The sequence below is a fragment of the Sphaeramia orbicularis genome, chromosome 1 (genome assembly GCF_902148855.1).
Source record: "Sphaeramia orbicularis chromosome 1, fSphaOr1.1, whole genome shotgun sequence".
Taxonomy (NCBI): Eukaryota; Metazoa; Chordata; class Actinopteri; order Kurtiformes; family Apogonidae; genus Sphaeramia; species Sphaeramia orbicularis.
Genome location: NC_043957.1, coordinates 15,526,027 through 15,542,034, shown reverse-complemented (window position 1 = coordinate 15,542,034; position 16,008 = coordinate 15,526,027). Strand labels below are relative to the sequence as shown.

The 16,008-nt window shown below is 41.3% G+C and overlaps 1 protein-coding gene across 3 annotated transcripts in view; it reads right to left on the bottom strand.

Annotated features, from left to right (window-relative positions):
• tp53bp2b (tumor protein p53 binding protein, 2b) overlaps positions 1-16,008 on the bottom strand; it is a 34,502-nt gene that overhangs the window by 5,078 nt on the left and 13,416 nt on the right. Inside the window, exons 3-12 of one of the 3 annotated variants that reach the window (XM_030156459.1) lie at positions 15,855-15,968; positions 11,727-11,797; positions 11,442-11,540; positions 9,013-9,190; positions 3,781-3,983; positions 3,234-3,398; positions 2,935-3,151; positions 2,107-2,271; positions 1,925-2,031; positions 923-1,316 (exon numbers count right to left, since the gene is read on the bottom strand). In XM_030156459.1, the coding sequence (XP_030012319.1) occupies positions 923-1,316; positions 1,925-2,031; positions 2,107-2,271; positions 2,935-3,151; positions 3,234-3,398; positions 3,781-3,983; positions 9,013-9,190; positions 11,442-11,540; positions 11,727-11,797; positions 15,855-15,968 (1,713 nt within the window). Of the gene's footprint in view, positions 1-904; positions 1,317-1,924; positions 2,032-2,106; positions 2,272-2,934; positions 3,152-3,233; positions 3,399-3,780; positions 3,984-9,012; positions 9,191-11,441; positions 11,541-11,726; positions 11,798-15,854; positions 15,969-16,008 lie in introns of all 3 variants that reach the window. The other 2 variants (XM_030156383.1, XM_030156532.1) reach the window with 2 other exon arrangements.

Genomic DNA, 16,008 nt, shown 5'->3' with positions numbered 1-16,008 from the left:
CTGACGACACCGCCATTGTTGTCTGTGTTCTAGAATACTGGGGGGGGTCAACACGCACTTCGTGGACTGGTGTGAGCCAAACCACTTGCTACTGAACACCAGCAAGACCAAGGATATTGCAATTGACTTCCGCAGGCCTCCCCCACAACACGCACCAGTGAATATCAGGGGCTTGGACATTGAGATTGTGGACTCCTGGGTGTTCACGTCAATAATAAGCGAGACTGGGTAGACAATACAGATGCCCTGTTCAAGAAGGGCCAGAGTCGCCTCCACCTGCTGAGGAAACTGAGGTCCTTTGGAGAGTGCAGGGCTCTTCTGACTTTTTACTAAACTGTGGTGGCCTCTTGGTAAGTACTCTTTGTCGTCATGTGCTGGGAATTGGGCAGTACAGACTAAATAAACTGGTTAAGAGAGCCGGCTCTGTCTTAGACTCCCCGCTGGACTCCATTGAGGAGGTGGTGGACAGAAGGATGTTGGCCAAGCTGACAGCCATCATGGCCAACCCCTCCCAATCCCTGCATCACACTGTAGAGGCCCTGAGCAGATCCTTTGGCACTAGACCTACACCTACACCCCCAGTGCAAGAAGGAGCAATTCACAGGTGCTTCCTTCCTACAGCCATCAGAATATATAACAGTTCACAATAATCCCACCATATCATATCAACATCAATATCATGTGCAACTATATTGTAAGTATGTAAATAATATGTATATATGTGCAAAAACAGAATAGAAATAGCAGATACTCTTTTATATTTCAAATTCACTCTTGAATGTTTCTGCCTGTCTTTTCTGCACTTTGTTTCTTGTACTTTGCTACTTTAAACACTGCAGGTTCCCCACGGTGGGATCAATAAAGTCTTATCTTATCTTATCTTATCCTATCTTATCTTATCTACCTCGTGCTGTGCTGGAGCCTCGTGATTGGCAGCGGGGCAGCGTTCCCTGACCCGGTTGGTATCCCTTCCCCGGTGTGTTATGCTGGGTGTACATGGAGTAAATGGATGAAGCTGCCACCGTCTGTGGCTTCGGCAGTACTGGGGGTGGGGCCTCGGCAGGGTCGGGGGTGAAGGGGCGCACGGCAGCAGCTGGTGGGCTTTCCTGCTTGGGGGGCAACGGGAGGGTGTGGCTGTGGCTGGACAAGGGCCCCGGAACTCTGAGGTGACCACCAACTGGTCGTGCCTTACCGGGGAAAGTCCCAGTGCTGTAGGGGGGTTTGGAGAAGGTTGGGGGGGTGGACGAGGAGAATGGTTTGGGTTTACTTGGGATTGGTGGTGGCGCCACCATTTTGGACCCAGATTTACCTGAAACCTGAACAGAAAGAAAAGCATGGACCATTAACTGACACAAACCTCATACATTTCATTACAATTATTTTAATTAAAATTAAATTTAAAAAATCTAAAACAATTCAAAACTACATCACATTTAGATTCCTTCTAATTAAACTGTTAGTTGTTAACAAATAAACATAACAGAATATTTATGACTTTTAGTTTAACATAGTTGAAGGTCATTTAAGTGAGCTAATGTTAGCTTTTACCATAGATCACATGGTTAATTATACAAATATTTACATCCATGGTTCAGTTTCCGTTTTCAACCTCTTTAACCTGGTTAGTGAAGGGTCACGTGCAAGATAATGATGTTAAAAACAGAATGCCTCACATTTGACTAAAAGCATTATTAATACCTTAATTTTTTTTGTAAGAAAGTGCAATAATTTAACATACAGGACGATGAGTTCACATCCTGAGGTTGTTTGGTTTGGATCACTGGTGTTTTTAATGAATGTCTGAATTTTTATGTCAGTTGATAAATGTACTTTTTCATTGATAGTCTTAGTTTCCGTTAACAATAATAAACTGTAATGAATGCATAGTTTTTTTAATCATTACGAGGTTCGAGCCAGTTTCTACCTGAGTCTCCCTGAGCAGGCTCTCAGTCATGTGATTGGTCCGTGAGGGGACAGGAGGTGGGGTGTCAGACCCAGAGGGACCCTTCTGGGCTGAGACGGTCTCACCACCTACAACGGAGATAATGCAATATCACCACCACCCTTCCGACTCAGAACCAAACAAAGTGGACTAAAAAGCCTCACCAGAATCAGAACCTTCAGCGACCCATGGATTCCTGGACTGACCTGAGAAGCGGCAGCTGAGGCCGGACATACGGGGCAGGGTGGACGAATGGCTGTGACCTCCACTGGAGCCGGTCAATGAGCTGCTCCAGTCGGACAGTTTGGTCATTTTGGACGAATTGAACCCTGTGATGAGACAGAGTTGGACTTAATTGGACTCATTTAAAAGGACTCAGATGAAAAGTGCTGGTCGGTTTGGGCTTAAATGGTGGAGGATTTTTTTCTTATTTACTTAACCTTTATTTAACCAGGTAGTCTCTTGAGATCAAGACCTCATTTTTGAGGGAGACCTGGCCAAGATGGCACATTAGTTACATGACATCCAAACATAAGAGACAAGGAAAGAATAAAATCAAATATTCAGCATTCAGCATTCACAGTTAAATGACCAGTTAGCAAAGTTTTAAAATGCTCCCGTGAGACCAGATTTTTCAGATGCTAGGAGCTCTGGAAGGCATGAAGAGCAAATTAACCAAAGGCTTTTTTATCCAGATCAGAACAAACCTTTGGAACCTGGTTAGAAATCCAACTAGAAGAACAAAGCTGAAGAGGTCTAGAGGTCTCCATCATGAGTCTGCATAAATATGAGGGGAGTTTACCCAGCACATCCTCATACGCAAAAATATGCAAATGAAATTGCCTACATAGAGTTAGTGATGGCCAACCTAGAGTATAATGATGAGAGTGGGCACCAGAGTTGATTATGAATCATACGGTACAGTGATACACAGTCATCACATCCCCATAGTCCAACACACTTAAAAAAGTGCCCTGCACAAGGATCAGTACCTGAGGCGGGTTTGGCCGGTCGGGGTGGCGGTTTCATGGATGACTCTGGCATGGGCAGGGTGGCAGTGCCATCAGGGTATGCCGGCTTCACCAGAACCTCCTGCTGGGCCAGAACTGGAGGACCCTGAGAGCTTGTAGAGGATGACTGGATGTAGGGCCCCACCGCCGCCACTCTGGATCCCATACCGATCTGAGGGCCGACGCTGTCTGAAGGGACCTGAAGGAACATAAAGCTGATTTTTACATGTGCTCTCATCAGGACGCTCTCTAGTGTGAGATGATAAATGTTTTTAACTGACGGGCAGGTTCTCCTTCTGCTGCAGTGCCGCCTTCTTCTTCCACAGCCGCTGGCGGAGCTCGGCCAGACGCCGGTCCATTGCTGCCACCTCCAGGTTCCTCTTGTTTAGACCGTCTCTCTGCTGCTGCAGACGAACGCTCTGGTCCTGGTTCAGTTTGTTCCTCAGCTGGAGGTCAAGGGTTGTGCATGGAAAGAAACCAAGTAACGTTAACAGAAATGACAGAGCTTTATATTGACAAGACAGAGCTCTGATTGGCCTCTGCTCCATGGCAACAGCCGCTGATTGGTCAGAGACAAACTCAACAGAATAGAAATAGATGAGGTTCTTCCAAACTTCCACCTTGAGAACCAAAATGTAAATGTGGTGTCTTCATATTGCAGAAACACATCATGAACTTAAATGACCTCACTTGGTCAGTCCTGGTCTTTTCAGTTCAGGTGACCTTAACTCTGGTTCACATTCAGAAAAACTCTTCTAAGCATCTGTAGAAAGATGAAGACCATAGCAGTGGAGTAGACCATAAATATAGAAATAAACATGCCATTACCTGCAGCTCTTTATAGAGGCGCTCCAGCTCCACTGTGGATGAGGATGAGGAGGTGCTGTGGATGTGAGGAGGAAGAGGGGGCTCCAGCCTGCTACTCCTCAGTGCCTCCAGCTGGTCACTTAGCTCTTCCACCCTGGACACAGCAACCAGCAACTCCCTCTGCTTCTGCTGGAACAGACTGGTCATCTGCTCGATCTCGTCCACTGATGTCAACATAGACGAGAACATGAGGATCTACAACTGACAAGGATTCTACAGTTGATGAGGATCTACAGTTGACAATGAGGATCTAAAGCCCTCAAGGGTCTACGGCCAGTGAGGATCCAAAGTTGACAAGGATCTACAGTTGTCATTCTCCTTCCTCTGGTTGTTCTAAGGCCACCTGGCATCATATACTTTCTATTGTCTGGGTTAAAACGGGAAGGCAGCAGGAACTCACTGAGTTTGTTGGTTTCTTTTTTATTCGGTTTCTGATTCTGTGGCTCAAATTGCTGACAATGAAATGAGGTGGAAACATGAAACGTGGCCCAATGACTGGAAATGATGAGCAGACGCTTCCTAAGAAACATGAGTCACATCATAATGAATCTAATTATGGTCCAGAAAGGCCATCCACCGACACCAACACCTACTGGACCATGAAATCCACCAAGGTGGATTTTTGCTCATTTAAAAGATGTGAAAAATTATCAAGTAACAAAGGTCGATGAGTTCTAGGCAGTTTGATGACTAGAACTCATTATCTCATAATATTGGCATGTATCACATCAAATAATATTGTATTTCACTGTATAATTTCATGTTTTATGGACCTCAGTTCCAAAATGAAGCAAATGCACAAGTATCTTAAAAGTTGTAATACCACTGCTGGCCACTGGCTCCCACTGACTTACACGGAACTTTTCTCAAAATTAACTACGGTAAATTATTTTTTCCAGGACTCATTCTGATCTCATCTATTTTATTCAGTCCATATTAACAGACTTCATCCATTAATCAGATCTCAGGTTTGCATGTCAAGCTTTGATTGACAGGTGTGATTGACAGCTCGCTCACACTTTCATTCATTCATTCATTTTCTGAACCCGCTTTATCCTCATTAGGATCACGGGGGTCGCTGGAGCCTATCCCAGCTACTTATGGATGAAGGCGGGGTACACCCTGGACATGTCGCCAGTTCATTGCAGTTCTGACATATAGAGACAAACAATCAATCACTCATATTCACACCTATGGGCAATTTAGCTTGATCAATTAACCTATCAGTGCATGTCTTTGGATGGTGGGAGGAACCCAAGACCTTCTTGCTGTGAGGCACGAGTGCTTTCCACTGCACCACCATGTCGCCCCTTGCTCACATGTTTACCTCTGCCAAGGAGGTTATGTTTTTGTCAATGTTGGTTTGTCTGTCTGTCTGTCTGTGTGCAAAATAACTCAAAAAGTTATGGACGGATTTGGATGAAAATTTCAGGAAATGTTGATACTGGCACAATGACCAAGTGATTAAATTTTGGTGGTGATCAGGGGTGTGGGGGGTGTGGGGGCCACTGATCTGCCTTAGCGGAGGTCTGCACTCTCAGAGTGCTTCTAGTATTAAATAAAATGCTTTTTTTCCGACAGGTGGCTCCACTGACGTGACATTACTTTGTTACCGCAGCGTTTGATGAAGTTCACCATTCTACTGAGTCAGTAATCTGGCATGTAGCATTAGCCATCGTTTGACAACTCAAACTCATGTAGCTCCACCCCATTTGTTCAATTATGGTCACTTCCTGATTGAAAAAGCCAACACTACAGTAATACTACAATGTTGTACTACCGGAGTGTGAGGGGGCAGAGTATAATCCCTCAGTGAGATACAAGATTTATTGAAACACTTTTCACATTTTACGTATATGTATATTTTTCTGTACTTATTTATTAATACTGTTTCATTTGAGTGGTACTATTTTTATTTTTTACACTTATTACTATTACTATTACTTATTAATATTACTATCCTTATGCTGTTGTAACTGTAAATGTCATTGTTGGTGGGACTAATAAACGGTCACCTTATCTTACATATAATGGACAAAGCTTCTGAATAATTGGTCTTTAAGGCGCGTTCCCTCCAGCCTTGTTTAATCAACCTCTAGTTCATTTCCTCTGATAGTCTGGTTTGTTTACGGAGGTGTGAATGTAATTCAACTCTCTTCTACCTAAAAATGCAAATCTGGGAAGTGGACTACCAATGCAGGGCATTATGGGTAAAGACAAACTAAACCATTCACATATAGAATATGATGCAGCTCCATGTTTTGTTTTCGTGTGATGGAAATGGAGGTTGTGCTGCATTAACCAATAGATGAGCAAGGTTTCTTCTTCATTGTTTGTCTGGGTCACATTCAGCCCTATTCAATCTCAAATGAGTAAGACCAGTAAAATACTATCATAATAACCTATAAATAATGACAACTCCAAAATTTCTCTTTGTTTTAGTACAAAAAAGTAAAATTACATTAAGATGTTTATATTTACAAACTATTCTTTCACAACAAAATGTGAACAACCTGAACAAACATGTTTGTTAAAATAAGTGCAATTTTAACAATATTAATATATTACTATTACTAAACTGTGATAATGTAAATTGTGTTATTAATAAGATGAAACATAATATTGCTGAAATTGCACTTATTTTTCATGAGAAATGTCATGTTCACATTTCTTGATGTTATTCACATTTACACATTCACGATGTAATTTTACATTTTTCACACAAAAACAAAGAAAAACTTAGATTATTATTTACAGGTTATTATATTTGAGATCATATTGGTCTAAATGTGGAACCTGAACTAAAATGAGTTTGACACCCCTGGTTTGGATCATTAACCGTTGATCAACTCACTAATAGCGCAACTTCTTTCCTAAATTTTTTTGATAATCAAAGGAAAATGACCAGTTTTTCAATATTTTTCTGAGGTCATGTGACTATGATAAAAACACTGCGTTGTGACATGGAGCCAAACAGACATGAATCTAAAGCTCAGTTAAAAAATACATAAACAAATAAATAGAGCTCAGTTACATGTGAACAACAAGCGGCTTATTGTAAATGTCTTTTCTATAATCATGACCTTTTGGTGGGGTCACATGTATGTGATCTCATTTAACCTGATCTAATAATCTGTAAATCCACTTCACTTTTCCTATGCCGCCATCTGCTCTGAAAAGCTGCTTCATGTTCAGTTTATTCTACACATTTACATCAAAAACAGGAAACATGTTCATGAATCTGTTTCAGTCCAGTGGTTTTCTGTGTGAGTTACTGTCCCTGAATCCTGGACAAACAGCGGTGAATGACCTGATTTATCTCCAGCATCATCTGAAAACCATCAGCTAGCCTCAGTGTCCAACTGGGTCACGTTTCTACTTCAGGAAATAGAAGGAAAAGCCGCCAGCGGTCTGAGAACTGCGCTTTGACAGGAAATGAATTTAATGGTTTGTCACTGTCATCAAATCTGACTTGATGACCTGATGCTCAATAGTCAATAGAAATAAGTGTGTATTGTGTAATTTCTGGCACTAGGGGTCTCTCAAGTAAAACAATAATGAGACATATATGACATCATGATGTACTGCGGGATCATGGGAGTTGATGTCACTTTTTTTGGTAAAAAAACAAAACAAAAAAAAACAATTTGATGGGATATTTAAAGATGATGTAAAGTATTGGATGCGTTATTCCCATTGCCTTACGTTTATTCCTTTTAACAATTCTAACATTCAGTTGTTCTGTAAAACATCAGTCGACTTTGAAGTGAACTCTGGAAAAGGCACAAAAATTTAAATGTGAATTATGTGTGTTTTTATAAACTTTTTTATGATGAATATTCCAGTCTGTTTTGTCTCCAGCAAGGGGGCGCTGTAGATAAGATATGTCTCTAATACACAGAAGAAGTACATGGTTCTGATGTTATTTTCATCTAAGTTTTCTCATCGTCTTCAACAAAAAAGTAGAAAAAGCACTTCATGATTCTTCTGGATATTTGGGGAGTTTTTTGTGATTTTTTTTTTTTCCATAAAAAGTGCATTAAATGCATTTATGGAAACTAAGACCTCCAGCTGCTTCTTCCCCTGGTTTTATTTATGTTCCAGGTCCTTCCTTTATTTCATCATTGGTTTTACATGTATACGCCATTTTGTCCTATTCTGATTAATCACTGAGTTTAAAGGTTAACTCATTTTTTCAAAATTCCTGCAGATCATATGTACCTGGTCTCTGCATTTTAGCCATAATACATAATGATGCACCTACCATTAATAACTAGCATTAGCATTAGCATTAGCCCATTGGTATCATTGGTAGGGACCAAATCCAGATCTTCACCAGTACTGTGGTCAAGGACACCGACAGGGGAATCCACCCACGTATATGATGGAAACCAGAGGAAACCATGGAGAAAACAAATTCAACACAGAAAAGCCCAGATCCAACACAAAATCAAACACAGAACATTGTAGATCTGAGACACCTGTACTAAAAACTAAACTGCTTTACGATCCATTAACTTCCATTTATTATCTATTGTTTTATCATTGTACATGTTCATCCCTTTACCTTTGTGTGTGTGTTTTAGGTTTTTGTAATATTGTTGTAGGATGTTATTTTGCGCTGACATTTTGTTCTTGTTGGATGGTTTAGAGACGTCAGATGTTCAGAAACTCACTGGACTAATGTTTGAGATCATCTGCAGCTGCAGCTGTTTCTATATTTTATTGTCACTGCTTTCGTTTTCCTACAGTCAGATATTTATGTGAGTTTTAATTCTTCAGTTCAGATCTGCACTGTTCCTTTTAAGCTAAAAGTTTTTATCTGCTTGTCTGTTTTATCTGTTTATCTGTTTTATCTATTTATCAGATTATTTTGTTTGTTTGTTTGTTTGTTTGTTTGTTGTTTTTCTCATGCCTGTACTTTTTATTGCTTCTGCTGTAATGCTTTTATGTTTTATGTAAAGCACTTTGAATTTTCTTGTACATGAAATGTGCTATATAAATAAACCTGCCTTGCCTTGCCTTGAAATGTTTACATTCATGTAGTCACAGATGTTGGTAAGACCCAATTCAACTTCTGTGGTTCTGTTGTGACGCTCAGTTCACATGTCGACTGTGATTAAAAACTAAACATTAAACGATTGTGTTCATGGTGTGGTTTCTCCTGCGGCTGTACTTCTGTTTGTCACTGACCCAGTTTGCTGTTGCTCAGGCGTTTCTGCTCCACTTGGCCCCTGAGGGCCCGGACCCGCCTCAGCTTGGCCTCCTGGTTGTGGGCGTTTTCTCGGAGCTGGCGGAGTCGCTCCTGTTCTGACGCCTCGTGCTGCTGCTGCCGCTGGTCCTGGAGCTTCAGGAACCGGAGGCGCTGCTCCTGAACCAGAGCCAGAGTCACTCATTAGGACAGATGTTTAGTTTATGTATCACTGTAGACATTGAAACCAGACGAAAACATCAAGAAAATTAAGCCCCTTTTCCACCAACATTCCCAGGAACCTCAAAGTCATGCTCTATTTTCCTAATGATCAAACACAAATGAAGTGAATCTTGTAGAAACAGAATAAACAAGAAAAGCACTCGGGGAGCGCAGACCTCCACCAAGACAGATCTGCCCCCCCCCGATCACCACCAAAATTTAATCATTTCTTCCTTGTGCCACTATCAACATTTCCTGAAAATTTAATGAAAATCCGTCCATAACTTTTTGAGTTATCCTGCTAACAAACAAACACGCAAACACACAAAGCAAAGCGATCACAATACCTCCTGGTGGAGGTAACAAGTTGGATTGTACTGGAGTAAACATGGAGGGTGAATGGAAGAGTAGAACACTGACAGTGTGTTCCACCAATCAGTGCTCTTCAGCACACACCCCAAGAATAGAGGGTATATGCACGTGACATCACCGCTGGCGGAAGTCACTGCAGTTACACCCACTGAGTGGCAGAAAGAGGGAGATGAGTGGCAGCATTTGCTTCAATACTGTCTAAACTTAAGAACAATATTCAATAAAAAATGGGAAAGAGCTGTTGTGCGATTGATTGTATGAACAGGTTTGAAAAGCAGTTGGAGCTATCGTTTTACAGGCACCGAAAGACAAAGAAAAGAGAAGTGGATGGATCCACAAATCCAGGAAACCAAACCTAGATCTGTGAATCCCGTTTCGTGTCAGGTAACATTAATTTATGCTGTATTTTTGGGTAAAATCATACCTTAAATTATGTATTGTTTTGGCTAACGTTACTTCTTGGTAAAGCGCTTGGTTTCATGATCAGATCTTTCATGGTTTTTGTCTTCATTTTGTGATTCTGAACCTTGTGCTCCTACATGATTTGTAAACTAACTTAAACTAAGGCTAACCTAGTTTTTCAAATACGGGGGAACTGGAGAATAAAGCTACGACAGCGTATTAGGGCCACATGAGAAAATAAAAACACTTGTCACTACGAGTATAGAGTCATAAAATATTGATATACAACCCGTAATTTTATGATAATAAAGTCGAATACAAAAACAATCACAATGTTATGAGAATGAAGCCATAGTTATAAAAAAACTCATAATTTAACAAAAATGTCATTTGTTTATGAGATTAAAGTCATCATATTCCGACAATAAAGCCATAATATTACAAGAATAATGTCGTACCCTGCTCGTACAAAGTATCTGTGTTGTATAAAGTACTTGATATTAACTAGACTTAAATATCTTCAGTACCAGTAGATCATGCATATATTCACTGGGGTCAGTACACGGTCTACTGTAAATGCACTTTGGATCAGTTGGTTCTCTGCCTAGTTTTGGACCCTGGTTGTCAGTAATGATGAAACCATGTATATTTGTTTCAGGTAAAAATAGTGATGATCCCCTACACCCTGGATGTCTGGATATGCGATTTCTGTCCATATGTCAATGTTCGTGGGCCACTTGTTCTTTGGTAGCTCATATTGATCCATGTCGAGTCCAATTGTCCCTAATCTAATTTCATATTTCACATTTTCCCAGTCTCTCTGTGTTTACTGCCATACTCCGTCATGTTGAGCAGGTTGATTTTTGCCACTCAGTCTGACTTAGAGGGGCGTGCCCAGGGGGGAAGTGACGTATGTGCATACTCTCTATTCAGCAATCTGAAAAGTCCCGCCCCCCTACTAGGAACTTTTATCAGGCAAAGTTTGGGGTCGAGGGAAAGTTTTTAATGGAGTAATTTCAGTGGAAACACACTAAGGTTTTTTAGAATCCTGTAAAGTTAAAGTCCCTTCAGTGGAAAAAGAGACAGAACAAGACAAAACATGTAAAACATACAAAGAGACAACAACAATGAAACAAAAAAAAAATTAGATAAAAGACGTATGAGTCCACATGTTGTCTCTGATTTCATAATGTGCTTATTTTTGATCATTTGGTCAAAATCATAAAGAATAAGTTTAATATGATGTGAGTTTCACTTCTAGATCCTAAAGGCCTGGACTGTTTTACTTTTACTGCGGTAAAAGTATGACTGAATCGATTTGTCTACTATTGTCACGTCACTGTGTGTGTTTTAATGTGATGGATCTGAGGCATGGACGTCCACATCATCAGGATCCTGTCTGTCGTCTCTACAGGTGTGAATCGTCTCTTCGTACCTTGGAGGCCAACATCTGCTGCTGGACGTTGATCTGCTGCTGCTGCCGAGTCGCCAGATCCTGAAGCTCACTCAGTGTCAGGTCCAGATGAGGAGACACCTGAGGACAACCACAACCTCATCAGCACAAACATTAGGATCATTAATCAAACATCCACCATCGAGCTGCAGACTCCTGCTACAATATGGACAAAAGTATTGGGACAGGTTCTATTCACCTGAGTTCAGTGAATACAAGTTCTGTCCCATTACTTTTGTCCACTCTGTGTCCACGCTGAGGACTCACCCCATTCTCCAGACTCTTCTCCAGAGAAGCTTTCACCTGGTTCCTCTTGTGATCTGCAGCTCTAGATCCACCTGGAAAACAGCAGAAAACCTGCTCATCTAGACCCTCCCAGAACCATCCTGCAGGACCAAACCTAACATCTGAGAACCGATGACGTTCATACAAAGTCGGCGACATCTACAGCAGCAGATTATGACGGATAATCTGATTATTACTCACATTATAATCAGATACAAAGCAGTGAATGTATATCCTGACTTCAGCTTTTATTCACTGAGTCAGAACACATACAAGAATAATAATAATCTGGAGCTTTGGAAATAATTATCAGCGCATTGAGATGAAGGAATGAGTTGTGTTTTGTGTAAACATGAGGAAAAAAAACTAACTATCCTGAAAATTTCATCCAAATCCGTTCATAACTTTTTGAGTTATCTTGCTAACAGACAGACAGACAAAGACAAACCCCGATGAAAACATAACGTCCGCTGTTCCTTGGCAGAGGTAATAAAAATGTATTTCCTATTCGATTTTAAGATGATCTAAGGCTTAAAAACCATCTAAAAATAATATTTCTAATAATATTTCCAACGGTAGTTCTTCTCGGTTCAGCTGGACTGGTTAAGCTTTTGAAAACGTTTCATCTCTCATCCAAGGGACTTCTTCAGTGACTGAACTGAAGAAGTCTCTTGGATGAGAGACAAAACCAGTCCAGTTGAACCGAGAAGAACGATGACCTGGGAAAATGAGAACCTACACAGACAAATATTTCCAACGATTCCAACGACAACTCTCAGGTCGTTTCAGAGGCTGTAACCTCAGATGGTCCAATCATTATTTCCAAAGCTTTAAATCAATAAAAATCTAACCTGTTTTATCAGCGACAGATGTCAGAAGGTCTGCAGACACAAATACATCATTGCTCCAGGTCTGCACTTTTATAATACTTAAAATAATCCTGTTTTATGCAATTGTTGTTAGATTTTTCTGTTTTTGAGTCTAAACATTGTCCGATGTGGGAAGTCTCATGTGTTTCACAGATGATTTCTTTGTGTTTAGGACAGAAAATAAATCACAATCCCCCTAAAAAAGACTAGATTCAGCAGCTGGCGGCGATAAGCTGATTACAGTTTGTCATGGACTGTAGTTACACTGAAGCTCCTGTTACTGTTAATCTGCACCATGTGTCGCCACGACAACGCAACAACAACAACTGGATTAAACTGAGGTCACATGATGTGACCATGTTCAGATCACAGACTGAGTTTCATCGTCTCATGGGTTTTGTCTCTGTTTGTTGGTTCTGGAGGTTCTGCTGACGATGACGTTCTACACTCATTAAGATTTATCTTCAGGCTCCAAACCGCGACTTCAGCAAAATTAAATGTCATAGTTTTACATCTGATGTTTAACAGCAACAACTGAAACTATCATATGGATCTTTAACTTTGTGGAAGAACATTTATAGATTTTATGAATAAGTGAAGTAATCTCCTCTACCTTGAAAACTCAAACTCTCAGATGTTCCTCATCCTCAGTCTCTTCCACAATTATGAAATCCATTTCACAGCAAAAATACAGGAACATCTGGGTTTTATCTTCGTCTAAAATCTGCAACAACTGACTTGTTCCTGTGAAATTTCTCTGAAGTCATTGTATTTATCGACTCCAGCTCTGATTGATGTGATGGAAGTGACGCGTGGGTAGAACCTCCTCTGTCACTGCGATTATGACCGACGGCGTTTGGACAGAACATGTGGTGTTCATTATAGTAAAGACGCAACAGTGGAGAATATGGTGAAGTCCATGTAGACCACAGGTATCAAACATACAGCCCGGGGGCCAAATCCAGCCCGCCAAAGGGTCCAATCCAGCCCGTTGGATGAATTTGTGAAATGCAAAAATTACACTGAAGAAATTAACAATCAAGGATGTCCATCCATCCATCCATTATCCACCGCTTATCCCGGGCCGGGTCACGGGGGCAACAGTCTTAACAGGGATGCCCAGACTTCCCTCTCCCCAGACACCTCCTCCAGCTCTTCCAGGGGGACCCCGAGGCGTTCCCAGGCCAGCCGAGAGACATAGTCTCTCCAACGTGACCTAGGTCTTCCCCGAGGCCTCCTCCTGGCGGGACATGCCCGGAACACCTCCCCAGGGAGGCGTCAAAGAGGCATCCGAAACAGTTGGCCGAGCCACTTCAACTGGCCCCTCTCGATGTGGAGGAGCAGCGGCTCTACTCCGAGCTCCTCCCTGGTGACTGAGCTCCTCACCCTATCCCTAAGGGTGCGCCCAGCCACCCGACGGAGGAAACTCATTTCGACCGCTTGTATCCAGGATCTTGTCCTTTCGGTCAGGACCCAAAGCTCATGACCATAGGTGAGGGTCAGAACGTAGATTGACCGGTAAATCGAGGGCTTCATCTCTCGGCTCAGCTCCTTCTTTACCACAACCGACCGATACAGTGACTGCATCACTGCAGATGCTGCACCGATCTGTCTGTCAATCTCACACTCCATCCTTCCTCCTCCATCCCTCAGAAGCCCCTATGGAAAACAAACATCTGAAGATTGTGACGTTGCCCGGTACGGCGCAGCCAGGGCCAACCCTGGAGCCAGGCCCGGGGTTGGGGCTCGTAAGCGAGCGCCTGGTGGCTGGGCCTTTGCCCACGGGGCCCAGCCAGGCTCAGCCCAAAGGAGTGACATGGGCCCACCCTCCGGAGGATCCACCACCCACCAAGGGAGCCGTAGGGGCCGGGTGCGATGTGGATTGGGTGGCAGTCGACGGCAGGGGGCTCGACGACCCGATCCCCGGACACAGAGTCAAGGATGTCTGAATGATTTTAATTCAGAGTCCACATACAGACCAATTAGATCTCAAGTGGGTCAGACCAGTAAAACACTATCATATTAAACCTATAAATAATGAAAACAGCCAATTTTCTCTTTGTTTTAGTGTAAAAAAGTAAATTTACATGAAAATGTTTATATTAACAAACTATTCTTTTACAAAAAATGTGAATAACCTGAAATGTCTTAAGATAAGTAAATGCAATTTTACCAATATTCTGCCTGTTATTAAATGTTTTGTGCATTTTTAATTGTAATGTAAGTTGTAAGGCACATGTGTAAAGGATAAACTCATAATCCAAGGCATAATATTGTTAAAATTGTGCTTGTTTTTCGTAAGATGTTTTCAGTTGTTCATAATATTCAGATTTTTGTAGATGTAAACATTATCATAATTTAATTTTAGTTTTTTCACTGTTAGTATTTTACTAGTCCAGCCCTCTTGAGATCATATTGGGCTGATGTAGCCCCTGAACTAAAATGAGTTTGACACCCCTGATGTAGACCATTCATATATATTTTGGAAATGTCCATATATTACTGTGTTTTGGAAGATGATTGGGGTCAGTTTTGATTACATGATGCTAATATTTTTTTTTATGAAAAAAATTTAGTTTAGCAAATATTTGGGCTGTTTTTTTTTTTAATCAGTTTTAGCATCAGATTTGACATTTAATTCCTTCATTTAAGACACACTTGTCCCATTAAAACCACAGTTTTTAATGTCAAAGCTGTCACAAAATATAGTGATGTATTCTGTAATTTTGTGTTTTCATTTTGCATAAGTAGAAAACCAGACATATCCAAAATAGAAGTAAAAAAAAAACAAAAAAGCAAAAAATACCTCAGCCACAAAATATTTGTCATATGGAAAATGACTCAATTTTTGTGCATTTTTAATAAATAATAACACTGATTTTAAATAATCAAACTGGCATTTAAAGGGTTAAAATCCTTAAAATGATTGAATGTTTGGTAGTTTTTAGCAGGCCTGAAGTTGTTTATGAGATTTATGCAAAACAGCTGAAAAATATTAAGCTGTAATATTTTTATAGCAGTTTTTTGAAGTGGTCATTTTTGTCCTGAATGACTCAAGGGGAATAAATTAAACTGAATCCTGAGAGTTAAGATAAAAAAACAAAAACAGATGTCAGCTCTGATTGTTACTAAAAAACCAATCAGAACATTCTGGATCCCACAGTGAGTCTTCCTCCACCCTCAGGACCAGAAGAACCCTGCAGCTGCAGATACGGTTCTAGTCCCCAGTCCTGGTTCTTACCTGGTTCTCGACCCGGAGCTCTGTGATGTCGCAGCAGGTACCGGACTTCTCCCGTCTGCTGCCCCCACCGCTGCAGCACCTCCAGCATCCGCTCGCCCTCCCCGACAACCCGCTCTGATTGGTCAGAAACAGATCACATGATGAGTCAGGTACA